This window comes from Rhopalosiphum padi, unplaced genomic scaffold (genome assembly GCF_020882245.1).
Source record: "Rhopalosiphum padi isolate XX-2018 unplaced genomic scaffold, ASM2088224v1 scaffold1, whole genome shotgun sequence".
Lineage (NCBI taxonomy): Eukaryota > Metazoa > Arthropoda > Insecta > Hemiptera > Aphididae > Rhopalosiphum > Rhopalosiphum padi.
The window spans coordinates 9,344,513-9,362,986 of record NW_026869996.1 but is presented as its reverse complement, the minus strand read 5'-3'; the positions used below and the strand labels follow the sequence as shown (position 1 = coordinate 9,362,986).

General features: G+C 29.1%; 1 protein-coding gene and 1 long non-coding RNA gene across 3 annotated transcripts in view; both read left to right on the top strand.

Moving 5' to 3' along the window:
* The window catches only part of LOC132931369 (uncharacterized), a 164,298-nt gene that overhangs the window by 72,535 nt on the left and 73,289 nt on the right, over positions 1–18,474 (top strand). The window lies entirely within an intron of this gene.
* On the top strand, positions 889–7,976 carry LOC132931389 (uncharacterized). 2 transcript variants are annotated; one of them, XM_060997406.1, is made up of 10 exons: positions 889–1,286; positions 5,435–5,656; positions 5,783–5,992; positions 6,061–6,123; positions 6,205–6,315; positions 6,425–6,607; positions 6,774–6,923; positions 7,022–7,272; positions 7,363–7,522; positions 7,719–7,976. In XM_060997406.1, the coding sequence occupies exons 2-10, from the start codon at positions 5,461–5,463 to the stop codon at positions 7,844–7,846; spliced, it is 1,452 nt and encodes a 483-aa protein (XP_060853389.1). In that variant the 5' UTR covers positions 889–1,286; positions 5,435–5,460; the 3' UTR covers positions 7,847–7,976. The 2 variants fall into 2 exon arrangements, with proteins under 2 accessions (XP_060853389.1, XP_060853388.1); XM_060997405.1 differs by lacking the exons at positions 889–1,286; positions 5,783–5,992; positions 6,061–6,123; ... (4 more) ...; positions 7,363–7,522; positions 7,719–7,976 and adding exons at positions 1,627–3,256; positions 3,528–5,373 and having other exon boundaries at positions 5,435–5,549.

The window sequence follows — 18,474 nt, the reverse complement described above, 5'->3', positions numbered from 1 at the left end:
GGTTTCTTTATATTTTTATGAGTTGGTTTTTTAATAATTATTAATTAAAAATACAATTATATAATAATAGTCTATATAAAATATATTAATTTATTGTGAATATAATTATTAATAATATAATTTTTTTTATGAAGGAAGATTTTCTTAGTGTACCACAGCTGGTTGAAAATCGCCGGTCTATATATAGCAATAACATAATATTTATATCTTGATATAATATTTATGTTACAATATAATCATATCTATTATAGTCAGTCTTAAAATTTAATATTAATACTTATAATTTATAGATTCATATTCATTCAATTTAGATAACAAAAGAGGGTATAAAAGAAAAGATTCTTATATTATATTAATCTTGCATTGAAGGGCGGTAGAAACGAAGCGGTGTTTAACATAATGTTTATTGCCACAGCACATATTTTGCCGTGCCGTTACGGTATCGCTACAACGAATTTCTGCCTGGTCGACTATCACTATATACGCGTCGACATCGACCAATGGCGCTCTGTTTTATTATTATTTTATATTATAAATATGCACTCATTTGACTACAATTAGTCATATATTTCCTTTAACCCTAAAAATTTGTTATGATGTACATTATAGCATTGATTAAATATATATTATATATTTAATCAATGATTATAGTAAGATAGACTAAATAGAGACAATATATGCGGGTATGGCGGGTGCCGGGTGGTAAATTTATTAGACGATAATATTCAGTATATTATATATATATTAGTATTATCATTGATTATAGAATAGTCCATTTTATAATCAATGGTATTCAGTCTTTCAGTCTTTACATTTCGGAAAAATTGAAATAATAGATGTATTTTTAGACCAAATACACCATTCAATTAGTAACGTACTAATGTAATCACAATAATAGCCAGAAGAAAAATCAAAATAATCAAACGACGCTAGCAAACATATGAGACATTTTAAAGAGATTATAATTACATCTGTGGTGCGAAACGTTACGAAACGTTCTTTCATCAGTTTCATCTTTATAGCCGTGTGCCTGTGTTATGATTTTCGGCCACGGAAATACTGATCATAATAATAATAATAATATTATACGACATTTTGTTCTATAAATAATATAATAACATGGTTTAGTTATTGGCATAATATTATTTTATACTCTGTGTTATCGGTGTTCATTTTGTATTTTTGTCGTGACGTATGTGCAAACTATCTCGATTGCCGTGCTGTTTTTTTCTGTTTCTTTTACTAATAAATACCTAAACAGTAAACTCAAGACCACAATAAATAAGGTAAGTTATAACTTGTTCATTTTATTAGATAGGTATAACATTGACTGCCGTGTGACCGCCGGCAGTCATTTGTGTAATTCTCAAATTGTATAGGTACCTATAATACATTGTATACTTGTATGACTACTGGTGTTCATGTGACCGTAAATTAATAGGGTTTTAATGTTTTAAAATATTAAATTTACTATTGAACTTTTTCGAATGAAATTGTAATAATTAATAATTAATAATAATAATGTATAAATTAATTTATAATAATAATAATAATAATAATAATTCCTAATTAGGAATAACATAATATGCAACATAATAATTTTTGTGTGACCCCTTTTAATATTATAAGTATAGACAATTAATACTTATTTTACAAAACTTGTACCTTTATACTTTACATTATCAAAAATAATCTTACTTTTAAAACTGAACTGTATAGGTATAATAACTGAAATTAACTGTATATATAATATATACTAGAGTACTAGACAAATATCTAATATTATACCTAATCAAAGTATCTGCCAACCATGCACAAAACATTAAAACACAATTCACATATAGGTACTATTACTTGTATTATATTGATCTAAAAATATACAATTTATAAGTAATGTAAGACATTGGACATAGCTAGGTAATAAAATAATTCTTTTAAAATTGTTCTAAAATAAATTACACTAATTGCTACGAGATAAAATAATAGACATATGATATCCTATCAAACATATAGGATTATTCCATTACTATTCTTAAATTAATTAATTAGAATATTATATTGGATATGATGATTTTATAGTAATTATTGAAGAGTTTAGTTTCATGGTTTCTATATAGTAAACCTACTATTTAACTGCTCAATTTTATGTATTGTACCTAATATAGAAATATAGAAAAAGAAAGATTATTTACATCAATATTTTATATTAGTTATTATTAAAAATGTATAGTAATTTTTTAATTGTATTAACAAATCAATTTACTTATAACGATTGCTTTTCTTTATTGTATACCAACTTCAAATAACTTTTTATACTTATAGTTTACCTATAAGAATTTGTTTTAAAAATTGTGAACTAATGAACCTCCACATGAACATAATATTATGTTTAATGGGCGACATTTTCTTCTTGAAGAATAAATAAAAATAAATACATACCAAATTTAACATAGTACAATATAATATTTTATTGGTAGGAAGGTATAATGTTAAACTTATTAAATCAATTATTTAGAATGATTACCTACTTCAAATATTTAAGTTATTTTATTTGAACTACTGGATGCATTATATAAGTATAAGTTAAGTATAAGTTCGAACTTATAAATTACTTATCTATCTAAAATTCTAAAGCTTTAAATAAGATGTTAATATAATAATATTGTATGTTGATAGCTGAATAATATGATTAGCTACCCATAATATTATAAAAAAAATTATTGATGGATAAAACATTTAGAAACTGTTTCATAACATAATTAATTTAAATTTTAAATGTAATAAAATAATAATACAAATAATATAGGTAATGGCTAATTTTGTCAATGTTTGAAAACAAATTATTTTTTGAGCTTTTGTGAAAATACTTGTTAAAAATTTTTAACTATGCGATGAGCAATGTAGGTACTTGAACAATATTTGAAAATTTTCTTTAGGTGCATATGCACCTATCTTATTTGATTATGGTTTGTTGACACATAGAATTGAAAATTTTGTTAAAATCATGACAAGTGAAAGAACAAAAAGGAGAAGAGTTAAGGAAGAGCTAGAATCTATGCAGTTTGATCTTAACTTTTCAAAATTGCAAAAGAAAAGACAACATACTTATTGTAAAGAAGTGAATGTGAATGATGATTTTATTACTAATAATCTGCATAACAAATACTATGAAGAAAACATCAGTACTCCAATATGTAATAGTTATAAACAAAATATTGAAGAAAATTGTTTCAGTCCTGGAACAACATTTTGTAATGTATATGAATCATATTATAATCATAGTTTATTTAGGATGGAGTTTTTAAACAAAAATATATACCTAAATAATAATTGACACTGGTTATATATCGCTTATTATCTGGCTTATTACATTACAAAATTACACTAATAACAAATCTTACTAAAGGTAAATACAAATTAAATAAAAGTTATAAACTGGCTATATAGGTGCCAGGTGACAATAACTCCATCCTACTTTTAGGTATTTTACCTACTATTTTATTATCTTTAAACTTTTATTTTAATAGTTTCCTGAGAATAATGCTGCATTTAATGAACCAATTGAAACTATTAATGAATGTGATTTATTCAAGCGTAATTTGTGTCAGTGGGCAGTAAATTTTAACATAAATCATAATGCTTTGGATGGATTATTGGTTATTTTGAAAAATGTGTCAACATTATCACAACTTCCTAAAGATTCACGTAGTATTTTAGATACCAGAAAAATGAACGAGACACAGTGCTTAACTACAATAAATCCTGGTTTATATTACCATTTTGGTTTGAAATCAGCTATTTTGGAACATTTTAAATTTATTTCAACAAATAATATAGATGTTATCAAAATAGTTATTGGCATTGATGGCTTGCCAATCTCAAAAAGTAGTGCAAGTCAATTATGGCCCATTTTGGGGTATATACGCTCATTCAAGAATTCTGTGTTTCCAATTGGTATATACTGGGGCCATGAAAAGCCTGAAGATTCTAATTTATATTTAAAACAATTTTGTGTAGAAGCTAAAGAGTTATTGACAAATGGAGTTAATATTAATGGAGTGATTTTTAAAGTTTTAATCGATGGATTTTCTCTAGACGCCCCGGCTAAGTCGTTTGTGCTAAAAGTCAAGGGTCACAGTGGTTATGATTCGTGCACCCGGTGCATAGAAGAAGGCGAGTATTTGAAAAATAGATCATGTTTTCCATACACAGCAAGTAGTGAAAAAAAACGCACACATGACGACTACATCAGTATGAAATATGAAGAACATCATGTTGGGAATACAATCTCAATTTTATCAGATTTACCTGGTGTAAATATTGTTGATGCATTTGCGTTAGATTACATGCATCTTGTTTGCATAGGTATTATGAAAAAATTAATCCAATTATGGATGAACAAAGGACCATTGAACGTTCGTATACCTAGTTCTGTTGTAAAAATAATATCAGACCAATTGGTATCATTTAAAAAGAGTGTCCCTTGTGATTTTTCCCGAAAACCCAGGGCCTTAAATGAATTACCAAGATTTAAGGCCACAGAACTGCGTCAAATCCTTTTGTATACTGGACAGGTCGTTTTCAAAGACAGCATAAACAGCAACTGTTATATGCATTTCATGGCACTTAACATAGCTATGACCATATTATTAAGTGATAATATGAAAAAAAAGTACATACATTTTGCTAGAAATTTACTCAAATATTTTGTTCAAAATTTTGAAAATCTCTATGGCAGACATTTTATTTCGCATAATGTTCATGGGCTTTTACATATCTCTGATGACTATACCAATTTTGGCCCTATCGACAACATAAGTGCGTTTCCTTTTGAAAATTATATGAAGTCCCTCAAAAAAATTATAAAAAAACACGATAAACCACTACAACAAATAATTAAAAGATTCTATGAACAAAAAAATGTAAATACTCCTAAAAATACTAATACAGAAATTATTTTTAAAAATGAACACACAAATGGACCTATGTTAAATGATTTAATAGCACCACAATTTAAAATTGTCCATTTACTTAATACAAAAATTAAAACAACATGTATAGCTGATCAATTTATATTAACTATAGATAATAATATTATGAAAGTCTTAAACATAGCTCATACCAAAGATACCAATGAAGTAGTTTTTATTGGGAAAATATTCCAATCTAAAAAACCATTTTATGAAGAACCACTAAGCTCAGATACTTTTAATATTTATATTATTGATAATTTATCTAATGAACTATGTTGGATTCCAATGAAAAATTTTAAAAAAAAGGTTATGTTATTGGAAAAATGTAATGAAACAATAGCTTTGCCTATTATACATTCAATTAATGATGATTAAACTTATAAAAAAAAAATTTTCGAAGGTACTTAGTTTAATATATTTTTTTGTACTTAACCTAAATTAGTTTAATTTTATGTTTACAGTTTTATTTTGTACATTCAACTTAAGTATGACTTATCATATAGTAATATTCAAAAAAGAAAATGCAGTTGAAGTTGTACCATCTCATTGGCTGTCAAAAGATGGAATTACTTGTGCTTGGCCACATAGAAATTTAGATCCAAAAAAACAGATTGAAAAAAAAACAAACCCTAATACATCAGATTTTAATTGGTATGATGTTCGTATTTTAGCAAAAGATATTGGTAAGTAAATTTTCAAGTGTATATAGTAGTTAATTTGCAATAAAAATGTCTAATTAATATTAGGTATATTTTTATTTATAGTTAGTTAATACTTAATTATAATATATTGCTTTAAAACGGTTTCAGCAAGTTTAAAAGATGCCAAAATAAAATGTAGTAAAGCAACTTTTACTTCGGATTTATCAGAAAATGAAAATAAAGAAACTAGAAAATTTCGATGCAAAATACTTGATGATGATGATAATAGTTTTCATTTAAAAAAAAAAAGAAAAAATCTTTCCGCACATATACAACCGCCAAAACTATCTAGTCCTCCCAAATTAATTGCTGATACAGGTAAACAATAAAAATTAAATTAAACATGGTTATTATAATATAATGTTATATTTATAATTTTTTTTTAGACAATTCAGATTATGATGACTCTGATACTGACCGTACATTTGGTCTTCCAATTATGAATTCATGTAAGATAAACAAATTATGATTATTATTTGTTATTTAATTACAGTATTACTCATTTAATTAACTTTACTTAATTTTATTAGGTATTAAGAAGTCTCCAATAAAACATTTTGAAGTAAAAATGAGTGATAAGCAACAAAACATGTCAAAAAACAATATTTATCGATCTCCTTCTCGAAAGTTATCTCTTGATGGTAATTAAAGTATTATACTTCAATGAATACACATAACTAGACAGACTGTTGTGTTTGCTAACTACATATGAATGAAGTTATTTATATTTTTATTATCATTATATTTTAGGACCAAGCTCAAATATTATTAAATTAAACTCACCATCATCAGGAAAATGGAAAGTGATTGATATTAATAATTCAAGTTCCACTAAGTTTTCAAGAAGAAAGCTAAATTTTGATTCAATGTCACAAAACATAAATGGGAACTGTAATAGTAATCGCCGTGTCAGTCAGTCTCCAAAACATTTTGGTAAAATCAAACTTACATTATTACATTTACATAAAATTAAAATTATACATTAGTTATATTATTAAAAAATATATATACATCAATAAATTTATTTTTAATCTCTGTTTGTATAAATCAAAAAAAGTTTCCTTGAATTAATTATGTACTTCACTATTATTACTTTCAGAAAACATAAATACAGATTTGCTTAAGTCCCCTACAGGAAACTGGCGCATAAATGATCATAATATTGATGATGTTGCTACTACTCAAGTTGATTTTAACACGTCACCCATGTCTTGTAGTCTTAATACTAACGAAGTCTTAGCTATTGATGGTAACAAAATAATTAAATAATTTGCATATTATTCAAAATCATAATGTAACTAATTTGTGAAATGTATATAAAATTGAATATTATTAATAATTTTTCAGGTTTAAAAAGTACTTTAATAAATTTGACTCGTTCTATTACAAACATCAAGTATGATATGAAAAATTGTATGATAAAAATTGATAGGATTGAAAATATGTTGAGTGATATTCATACAAATCAAAATAAATCTTTCTCAAAAGAAGTTAATTATTTTGTCAATGAAAGTATTTATAAATTCCCAATGACAAATATTGATGAGCTGAATATGTTTGAAGAAAAATTAGGTGACATAGAATTTCGTCAGAAAGTGGTGGGTTTAATAATTTATCTTCAATAATTTTACATACATTTAATAAAAATTTTACTAAAAAATTGTAATTTTTTTTTTATTATTTTCCAGATACATTACTTGAGTAGACTAGAACGTGAAAGTGTTTCAGATATGACGCGACAAATAATGTCCAAGTTATTTCATAATAATTTGTTATCAAAATTTTCGTATGCAGGACAAAAACAAAAAATGGTCTTTGCTACTTTACATTCCTGTTCTATCATATTTGGTAATTTTTTTTTTTTAAACTATATAATTATTATAACTTATATACTAAATACTGTTTATAAATATAAAAATTTGCTGCTATGATGAAATTGAACCATTCAGATTCTGATATTAAATTCAAATAGAACACTGCAGGTGTCATAATTATATTATACTGCCTACATAATTAATAAAACAAAATATACTTAATATTTTAGAAACTGTAAGAATTGTACATAAACATCGGAATTGCACTGATCAAGAAATATTAAAGCCAATGAAGTTTTTCATGGCAAATGCAAAATTCAGAGAAGAGAAGAAACAACAAAAACATCACTCTTTTTAATTGTTATTATTCATAATTTTAAATGTTTTATTTTATAAGCTAACAATAAGAGAATTGTCATCAGTATAGTTACTAAAAGAAAATTGTAAATTACTTATAATATACAATTAAAAGTTTATTTTAATTCTAATATTGTTTATTATTATTCTTATTCAAAATATTATTTTTAATATTATCTAATTTACAGTACTATTATACAATAGTATAGATAAGTTTATTGGGTTTTATAATGATAATTCTAATATTAGTTAGTATTTGAACTATATAATATAGTATAATGCACCATAACAAAGGGTTAATTCATACATTTTAATCAATAAATGTTTAAGTAATTACTAATTAATAAATATTTTGAAGTTATCTTTAAAATGATTATAAAATATTATCATATATTTTGAAAATATCGTTAACAATATATTTTAAAAATTTAATTATGCAAATATTTTAAAAATATTTTAAAAAATATTTTGAAAACGAAATAAAAATATTTTGAAGACTATTTTTTTCGGCCAAAAAATATTTTCTAATTATTTTTAAAATATATGTTGATCATTAAACGATGTTTTATAAATATTCATTATTTTCTGAAAAATATTTCTAAAATGATTTTAAAATCACTTTTTGTTATGTGGGCAGGTGACCTAGGAAACGCGAATGAAAATTGAAATTTTCGAAAAATGAAAATTCTCGTTTACGAAATGTTTTACGGGAAAACCGAGAGAGATAGGACGACAGTCGTGAGACATAAAATTGATCCCCATAACCAGCTTCATAAGTTGTATGCTTTTGATTTTTCGAAAAACCGTTATTAAGGATTTTTAAACGTCGTACTTAGGTCGAACGATTTTTGAAAACCCAAAATTTGAAATAAACAATTTTTGGAAAAAACAAAAACTGATTCTGATTTAGAATTACATGTAGAACATTTTAACTTCTGTGATAAATTTGTCGTTGGACCACCAGGTGACCTAGGAAACGCGAATGAAAATTGAAAATTTCGAAAAATGAAAATTCTCGTTTACGATGTGTTTTACGGGAAAATCGAGAGAGATAGGACGACAGTCGTCAGACATAAAATTGATCCCCATAACCAGCTTCATAAGTTGTATGCTTTTGATTTTTCGAAAAACTGTTATTAAGGATTTTTAAACGTCGTACTTAGGTCGAACGATTTTTGAAAACCCAAAATTTGAAATAACGAGTTTTTGGAAAAATGAAAAACTGTTTCTGGTTTGGAATTACATGTAGAACATTTTAACTTCTGTGATAAATTGTCGTTGGACCACTAGGTGACCTAGGAAACGCGAATGAAAATTGAAAATTTCGAAAAATGAAAATTCTCGTTTACGAAATGTTTTACGGGAAAACCGAGAGAGATAGGACGACAGTCGTGAGACATAAAATTGATCCCCATAACCAGCTTCATAAGTTGTATGCTCTTGATTTTTCGAAAAACCGTTATTAAGGATTTTTAAACGTCGTACTTAGGTCGAACGATTTTTGAAAACCCAAAATTTGAAATAAACAATTTTTGGAAAAAACAAAAACTGATTCTGATTTAGAATTACATGTAGAACATTTTAACTTCTGTGATAAATTTGTCGTTGGACCACCAGGTGACCTAGGAAACGCGAATGAAAATTGAAAATTTCGAAAAATGAAAATTCTCGTTTACGAAGTGTTTTACGGGAAAATTGAGAGAGATAGGACGACAGTCGTCAGACATAAAATTGATCCCCATAACCAGCTTCATAAGTTGTATGCTTTTGATTTTTCGAAAAACCGTTATTAAGGATTTTTAAACGTCGTACTTAGGTCGAACGATTTTTGAAAACCCAAAATTTGAAATAACGAGTTTTTGGAAAAATGAAAAACTGTTTCTGGTTTGGAATTACATGTAGAACATTTTAACTTCTGTGATAAATTGTCGTTGGACCACCAGGTGACCTAGGAAACGCGAATGAAAATTGAAATTTTCGAAAAATGAAAATTCTCGTTTACGAAATGTTTTACGGGAAAACCGAGAGAGATAGGACGACAGTCGTGAGACATAAAATTGATCCCCATAACCAGCTTCATAAGTTGTATGCTTTTGATTTTTCGAAAAACCGTTATTAAGGATTTTTAAACGTCGTACTTAGGTCGAACGATTTTTGAAAACCCAAAATTTGAAATAAACAATTTTTGGAAAAAACAAAAACTGATTCTGATTTAAAATTACATGTAGAACATTTTAACTTCTGTGATAAATTTGTCGTTGGACCACCAGGTGACCTAGGAAACGCGAATGAAAATTGAAAATTTCGAAAAATGAAAATTCTCGTTTACGAAGTGTTTTACGGGAAAATCGAGAGAGATAGGACGACAGTCGTCAGACATAAAATTGATCCCCATAACCAGCTTCATAAGTTGTATGCTTTTGATTTTTCGAAAAACCGTTATTAAGGATTTTTAAACGTCGTACTTAGGTCGAACGATTTTTGAAAACCCAAAATTTGAAATAACGAGTTTTTGGAAAAATGAAAAACTGTTTCTGGTTTGGAATTACATGTAGAACATTTTAACTTCTGTGATAAATTTGTCGTTGGACCACCAGGTGACCTAGGAAACGCGAATGAAAATTGAAAATTTCGAAAAATGAAAATTCTCGTTTACGAAGTGTTTTACGGGAAAATCGAGAGAGATAGGACGACAGTCGTCAGACATAAAATTGATCCCCATAACCAGCTTCATAAGTTGTATGCTTTTGATTTTTCAAAAAACTGTTATTAAGGATTTTTAAACGTCGTACTTAGGTCGAACGATTTTTGAAAACCCAAAATTTGAAATAACGAGTTTTTGGAAAAATGAAAAACTGTTTCTGGTTTGGAATTACATGTAGAACATTTTAACTTCTGTGATAAATTGTCGTTGGACCACCAGGTGACCTAGGAAACGCGAATGAAAATTGAAAATTTCGAAAAATGAAAATTCTCGTTTACGAAATGTTTTACGGGAAAACCGAGAGAGATAGGACGACAGTCGTGAGACATAAAATTGATCCCCATAACCAGCTTCATAAGTTGTATGCTTTTGATTTTTCGAAAAACCGTTATTAAGGATTTTTAAACGTCGTACTTAGGTCGAACGATTTTTGAAAACCCAAAATTTGAAATAAACAATTTTTGGAAAAAACAAAAACTGATTCTGATTTAGAATTACATGTAGAACATTTTAACTTCTGTGATAAATTTGTCGTTGGACCACCAGGTGACCTAGGAAACGCGAATGAAAATTGAAAATTTCGAAAAATGAAAATTCTCGTTTACGAAGTGTTTTACGGGAAAACCGAGAGAGATAGGACGAAAGTCGTTAGTCATAAAATTGATCCCCATAACCAGCTTCATAAGTTGTATGCTTATGATTTTTTGAAAAACCGTTATTAAGGATTTTTAAACGTCGTACTTAGGTCGAACGATTTTTGAAAACCCAAAATTTGAAATAACGAGTTTTAGGAAAAATGAAAAACTGATTCTGATTTAGAATTACATTTAGAACATTTTAACTTCTGTGATAAATTGTCGTTGGACCACCAGGTGACCTAGGAAACGCGAATGAAAATTGAAATTTTCGAAAAATGAAAATTCTCGTTTACGAAATGTTTTACGGGAAAACCGAGAGAGATAGGACGACAGTCGTGAGACATAAAATTGATCCCCATAACCAGCTTCATAAGTTGTATGCTTTTGATTTTTCGAAAAACCGTTATTAAGGATTTTTAAACGTCGTACTTAGGTCGAACGATTTTTGAAAACCCAAAATTTGAAATAAACAATTTTTGGAAAAAACAAAAACTGATTCTGATTTAAAATTACATGTAGAACATTTTAACTTCTGTGATAAATTTGTCGTTGGACCACCAGGTGACCTAGGAAACGCGAATGAAAATTGAAAATTTCGAAAAATGAAAATTCTCGTTTACGAAGTGTTTTACGGGAAAATCGAGAGAGATAGGACGACAGTCGTCAGACATAAAATTGATCCCCATAACCAGCTTCATAAGTTGTATGCTTTTGATTTTTCGAAAAACTGTTATTAAGGATTTTTAAACGTCGTACTTAGGTCGAACGATTTTTGAAAACCCAAAATTTGAAATAACGAGTTTTTGGAAAAATGAAAAACTGTTTCTGGTTTGGAATTACATGTAGAACATTTTAACTTCTGTGATAAATTGTCGTTGGACCACTAGGTGACCTAGGAAACGCGAATGAAAATTGAAAATTTCGAAAAATGAAAATTCTCGTTTACGAAATGTTTTACGGGAAAACCGAGAGAGATAGGACGACAGTCGTGAGACATAAAATTGATCCCCATAACCAGCTTCATAAGTTGTATGCTCTTGATTTTTCGAAAAACCGTTATTAAGGATTTTTAAACGTCGTACTTAGGTCGAACGATTTTTGAAAACCCAAAATTTGAAATAAACAATTTTTGGAAAAAACAAAAACTGATTCTGATTTAGAATTACATGTAGAACATTTTAACTTCTGTGATAAATTTGTCGTTGGACCACCAGGTGACCTAGGAAACGCGAATGAAAATTGAAAATTTCGAAAAATGAAAATTCTCGTTTACGAAGTGTTTTACGGGAAAATTGAGAGAGATAGGACGACAGTCGTCAGACATAAAATTGATCCCCATAACCAGCTTCATAAGTTGTATGCTTTTGATTTTTCGAAAAACTGTTATTAAGGATTTTTAAACGTCGTACTTAGGTCGAACGATTTTTGAAAACCCAAAATTTGAAATAACGAGTTTTAGGAAAAATGAAAAACTGATTCTGATTTAGAATTACATTTAGAACATTTTAACTTCTGTGATAAATTTGTCGTTGGACCACCAGGTGACCTAGGAAACGCGAATGAAAATTGAAAATTTCGAAAAATGAAAATTCTCGTTTACGAAGTGTTTTACGGGAAAATCGAGAGAGATAGGACGACAGTCGTCAGACATAAAATTGATCCCCATAACCAGCTTCATAAGTTGTATGCTTTTGATTTTTCGAAAAACCGTTATTAAGGATTTTTAAACGTCGTACTTAGGTCGAACGATTTTTGAAAACCCAAAATTTGAAATAACGAGTTTTTGGAAAAATGAAAAACTGTTTCTGGTTTGGAATTACATGTAGAACATTTTAACTTCTGTGATAAATTGTCGTTGGACCACCAGGTGACCTAGGAAACGCGAATGAAAATTGAAATTTTCGAAAAATGAAAATTCTCGTTTACGAAATGTTTTACGGGAAAACCGAGAGAGATAGGACGACAGTCGTGAGACATAAAATTGATCCCCATAACCAGCTTCATAAGTTGTATGCTTTTGATTTTTCGAAAAACCGTTATTAAGGATTTTTAAACGTCGTACTTAGGTCGAACGATTTTTGAAAACCCAAAATTTGAAATAAACAATTTTTGGAAAAAACAAAAACTGATTCTGATTTAAAATTACATGTAGAACATTTTAACTTCTGTGATAAATTTGTCGTTGGACCACCAGGTGACCTAGGAAACGCGAATGAAAATTGAAAATTTCGAAAAATGAAAATTCTCGTTTACGAAGTGTTTTACGGGAAAATCGAGAGAGATAGGACGACAGTCGTCAGACATAAAATTGATCCCCATAACCAGCTTCATAAGTTGTATGCTTTTGATTTTTCGAAAAACCGTTATTAAGGATTTTTAAACGTCGTACTTAGGTCGAACGATTTTTGAAAACCCAAAATTTGAAATAACGAGTTTTTGGAAAAATGAAAAACTGTTTCTGGTTTGGAATTACATGTAGAACATTTTAACTTCTGTGATAAATTTGTCGTTGGACCACCAGGTGACCTAGGAAACGCGAATGAAAATTGAAAATTTCGAAAAATGAAAATTCTCGTTTACGAAGTGTTTTACGGGAAAATCGAGAGAGATAGGACGACAGTCGTCAGACATAAAATTGATCCCCATAACCAGCTTCATAAGTTGTATGCTTTTGATTTTTCAAAAAACTGTTATTAAGGATTTTTAAACGTCGTACTTAGGTCGAACGATTTTTGAAAACCCAAAATTTGAAATAACGAGTTTTTGGAAAAATGAAAAACTGTTTCTGGTTTGGAATTACATGTAGAACATTTTAACTTCTGTGATAAATTGTCGTTGGACCACCAGGTGACCTAGGAAACGCGAATGAAAATTGAAAATTTCGAAAAATGAAAATTCTCGTTTACGAAATGTTTTACGGGAAAACCGAGAGAGATAGGACGACAGTCGTGAGACATAAAATTGATCCCCATAACCAGCTTCATAAGTTGTATGCTTTTGATTTTTCGAAAAACCGTTATTAAGGATTTTTAAACGTCGTACTTAGGTCGAACGATTTTTGAAAACCCAAAATTTGAAATAAACAATTTTTGGAAAAAACAAAAACTGATTCTGATTTAGAATTACATGTAGAACATTTTAACTTCTGTGATAAATTTGTCGTTGGACCACCAGGTGACCTAGGAAACGCGAATGAAAATTGAAAATTTCGAAAAATGAAAATTCTCGTTTACGAAGTGTTTTACGGGAAAACCGAGAGAGATAGGACGAAAGTCGTTAGTCATAAAATTGATCCCCATAACCAGCTTCATAAGTTGTATGCTTATGATTTTTTGAAAAACCGTTATTAAGGATTTTTAAACGTCGTACTTAGGTCGAACGATTTTTGAAAACCCAAAATTTGAAATAACGAGTTTTAGGAAAAATGAAAAACTGATTCTGATTTAGAATTACATTTAGAACATTTTAACTTCTGTGATAAATTGTCGTTGGACCACCAGGTGACCTAGGAAACGCGAATGAAAATTGAAATTTTCGAAAAATGAAAATTCTCGTTTACGAAATGTTTTACGGGAAAACCGAGAGAGATAGGACGACAGTCGTGAGACATAAAATTGATCCCCATAACCAGCTTCATAAGTTGTATGCTTTTGATTTTTCGAAAAACCGTTATTAAGGATTTTTAAACGTCGTACTTAGGTCGAACGATTTTTGAAAACCCAAAATTTGAAATAAACAATTTTTGGAAAAAACAAAAACTGATTCTGATTTAAAATTACATGTAGAACATTTTAACTTCTGTGATAAATTTGTCGTTGGACCACCAGGTGACCTAGGAAACGCGAATGAAAATTGAAAATTTCGAAAAATGAAAATTCTCGTTTACGAAGTGTTTTACGGGAAAATCGAGAGAGATAGGACGACAGTCGTCAGACATAAAATTGATCCCCATAACCAGCTTCATAAGTTGTATGCTTTTGATTTTTCGAAAAACTGTTATTAAGGATTTTTAAACGTCGTACTTAGGTCGAACGATTTTTGAAAACCCAAAATTTGAAATAACGAGTTTTTGGAAAAATGAAAAACTGTTTCTGGTTTGGAATTACATGTAGAACATTTTAACTTCTGTGATAAATTGTCGTTGGACCACTAGGTGACCTAGGAAACGCGAATGAAAATTGAAAATTTCGAAAAATGAAAATTCTCGTTTACGAAATGTTTTACGGGAAAACCGAGAGAGATAGGACGACAGTCGTGAGACATAAAATTGATCCCCATAACCAGCTTCATAAGTTGTATGCTCTTGATTTTTCGAAAAACCGTTATTAAGGATTTTTAAACGTCGTACTTAGGTCGAACGATTTTTGAAAACCCAAAATTTGAAATAAACAATTTTTGGAAAAAACAAAAACTGATTCTGATTTAGAATTACATGTAGAACATTTTAACTTCTGTGATAAATTTGTCGTTGGACCACCAGGTGACCTAGGAAACGCGAATGAAAATTGAAAATTTCGAAAAATGAAAATTCTCGTTTACGAAGTGTTTTACGGGAAAATTGAGAGAGATAGGACGACAGTCGTCAGACATAAAATTGATCCCCATAACCAGCTTCATAAGTTGTATGCTTTTGATTTTTCGAAAAACTGTTATTAAGGATTTTTAAACGTCGTACTTAGGTCGAACGATTTTTGAAAACCCAAAATTTGAAATAACGAGTTTTAGGAAAAATGAAAAACTGATTCTGATTTAGAATTACATTTAGAACATTTTAACTTCTGTGATAAATTTGTCGTTGGACCACCAGGTGACCTAGGAAACGCGAATGAAAATTGAAAATTTCGAAAAATGAAAATTCTCGTTTACGAAGTGTTTTACGGGAAAATCGAGAGAGATAGGACGACAGTCGTCAGACATAAAATTGATCCCCATAACCAGCTTCATAAGTTGTATGCTTTTGATTTTTCGAAAAACTGTTATTAAGGATTTTTAAACGTCGTACTTAGGTCGAACGATTTTTGAAAACCCAAAATTTGAAATAACGAGTTTTTGGAAAAATGAAAAACTGTTTCTGGTTTGGAATTACATGTAGAACATTTTAACTTCTGTGATAAATTGTCGTTGGACCACCAGGTGACCTAGGAAACGCGAATGAAAATTGAAAATTTCGAAAAATGAAAATTCTCGTTTACGAAATGTTTTACGGGAAAACCGAGAGAGATATGACGACAGTCGTGAGACATAAAATTGATCCCCATAACCAGCTTCATAAGTTGTATGCTTTTGATTTTTCGAAAAACCGTTATTAAGGATTTTTAAATGTCGTACTTAGGTCGAACGATTTTTGAAAACCCAAAATTTGAAATAACGAGTTTTTGGAAAAAACAAAAACTGATTCTGATTTAGAATTACATGTAGAACATTTTAACTTCTGTGATAAATTGTCGTTGGACCACCAGGTGACCTAGGAAACGCGAATGAAAATTGAAAATTTCGAAAAATGAAAATTCTCGTTTACGAAGTGTTTTACGGGAAAACCGAGAGAGATAGGACGAAAGTCGTTAGTCATAAAATTGATCCCCATAACCAGCTTCATAAGTTGTATGCTTATGATTTTTTGAAAAACCGTTATTAAGGATTTTTAAACGTCGTACTTAGGTCGAACGATTTTTGAAAACCCAAAATTTGAAATAACGAGTTTTAGGAAAAATGAAAAACTGATTCTGATTTAGAATTACATTTAGAACATTTTAACTTCTGTGATAAATTTGTCGTTGGACCACCAGGTGACCTAGGAAACGCGAATGAAAATTGAAAATTTCGAAAAATGAAAATTCTCGTTTACGAAGTGTTTTACGGGAAAATCGAGAGAGATAGGACGACAGTCGTCAGACATAAAATTGATCCCCATAACCAGCTTCATAAGTTGTATGCTTTTGATTTTTCGAAAAACTGTTATTAAGGATTTTTAAACGTCGTACTTAGGTCGAACGATTTTTAAAAACCCAAAATTTGAAATAACGAGTTTTTGGAAAAATGAAAAACTGTTTCTGGTTTGGAATTACATGTAGAACTTTTTAACTTCTGTGATAAATTGTCGTTGGACCACCAGGTGACCTAGGAAACGCGAATGAAAATTGAAAATTTCGAAAAATGAAAATTCTCGTTTACGAAATGTTTTACGGGAAAACCGAGAGAGATAGGACGACAGTCGTGAGACATAAAATTGATCCTCATAACCAGCTTCATAAGTTGTATGCTTTTGATTTTTCGAAAAACCGTTATTAAGGATTTTTAAACGTCGTACTTAGGTCGAACGATTTTTGAAAACCCAAAATTTGAAATAAACAATTTTTGGAAAAAACAAAAACTGATTCTGATTTAGAATTACATGTAGAACATTTTAACTTCTGTGATAAATTTGTCGTTGGACCACCAGGTGACCTAGGAAACGCGAATGAAAATTGAAAATTTCGAAAAATGAAAATTCTCGTTTACGAAGTGTTTTACGGGAAAATCGAGAGAGATAGGACGACAGTCGTCAGACATAAAATTGATCCCCATAACCAGCTTCATAAGTTGTATGCTTTTGATTTTTCGAAAAACTGTTATTAAGGATTTTTAAACGTCGTACTTAGGTCGAACGATTTTTAAAAACCCAAAATTTGAAATAACGAGTTTTTGGAAAAATGAAAAACTGTTTCTGGTTTGGAATTACATGTAGAACTTTTTAACTTCTGTGATAAATTGTCGTTGGACCACCAGGTGACCTAGGAAACGCGAATGAAAATTGAAAATTTCGAAAAATGAAAATTCTCGTTTACGAAATGTTTTACGGGAAAACCGAGAGAGATAGGACGACAGTCGTGAGACATAAAATTGATCCTCATAACCAGCTTCATAAGTTGTATGCTTTTGATTTTTCGAAAAACCGTTATTAAGGATTTTTAAACGTCGTACTTAGGTCGAACGATTTTTGAAAACCCAAAATTTGAAATAAACAATTTTTGGAAAAAACAAAAACTGATTCTGATTTAGAATTACATGTAGAACATTTTAACTTCTGTGATAAATTTGTCGTTGGACCACCAGGTGACCTAGGAAACGCGAATGAAAATTGAAAATTTCGAAAAATGAAAATTCTCGTTTACGAAGTGTTTTACGGGAAAATCGAGAGAGATAGGACGACAGTCGTCAGACATAAAATTGATCCCCATAACCAGCTTCATAAGTTGTATGCTTTTGATTTTTCGAAAAACTGTTATTAAGGATTTTTAAACGTCGTAC

Coding starts and splice junctions, on each gene's coding strand:
- LOC132931389 (XM_060997405.1), top strand. CDS start 3,005: ATGACAAGTGAAAGAACAAAAAGGAGAAGAGTTAAGGAAGAGCTAGAA. Junction 3,257..3,527: donor CTGGAACAACATTTTGTAAT/GTATATGAATCA, acceptor TTATTTTAATAG/TTTCCTGAGAATAATGCTGC.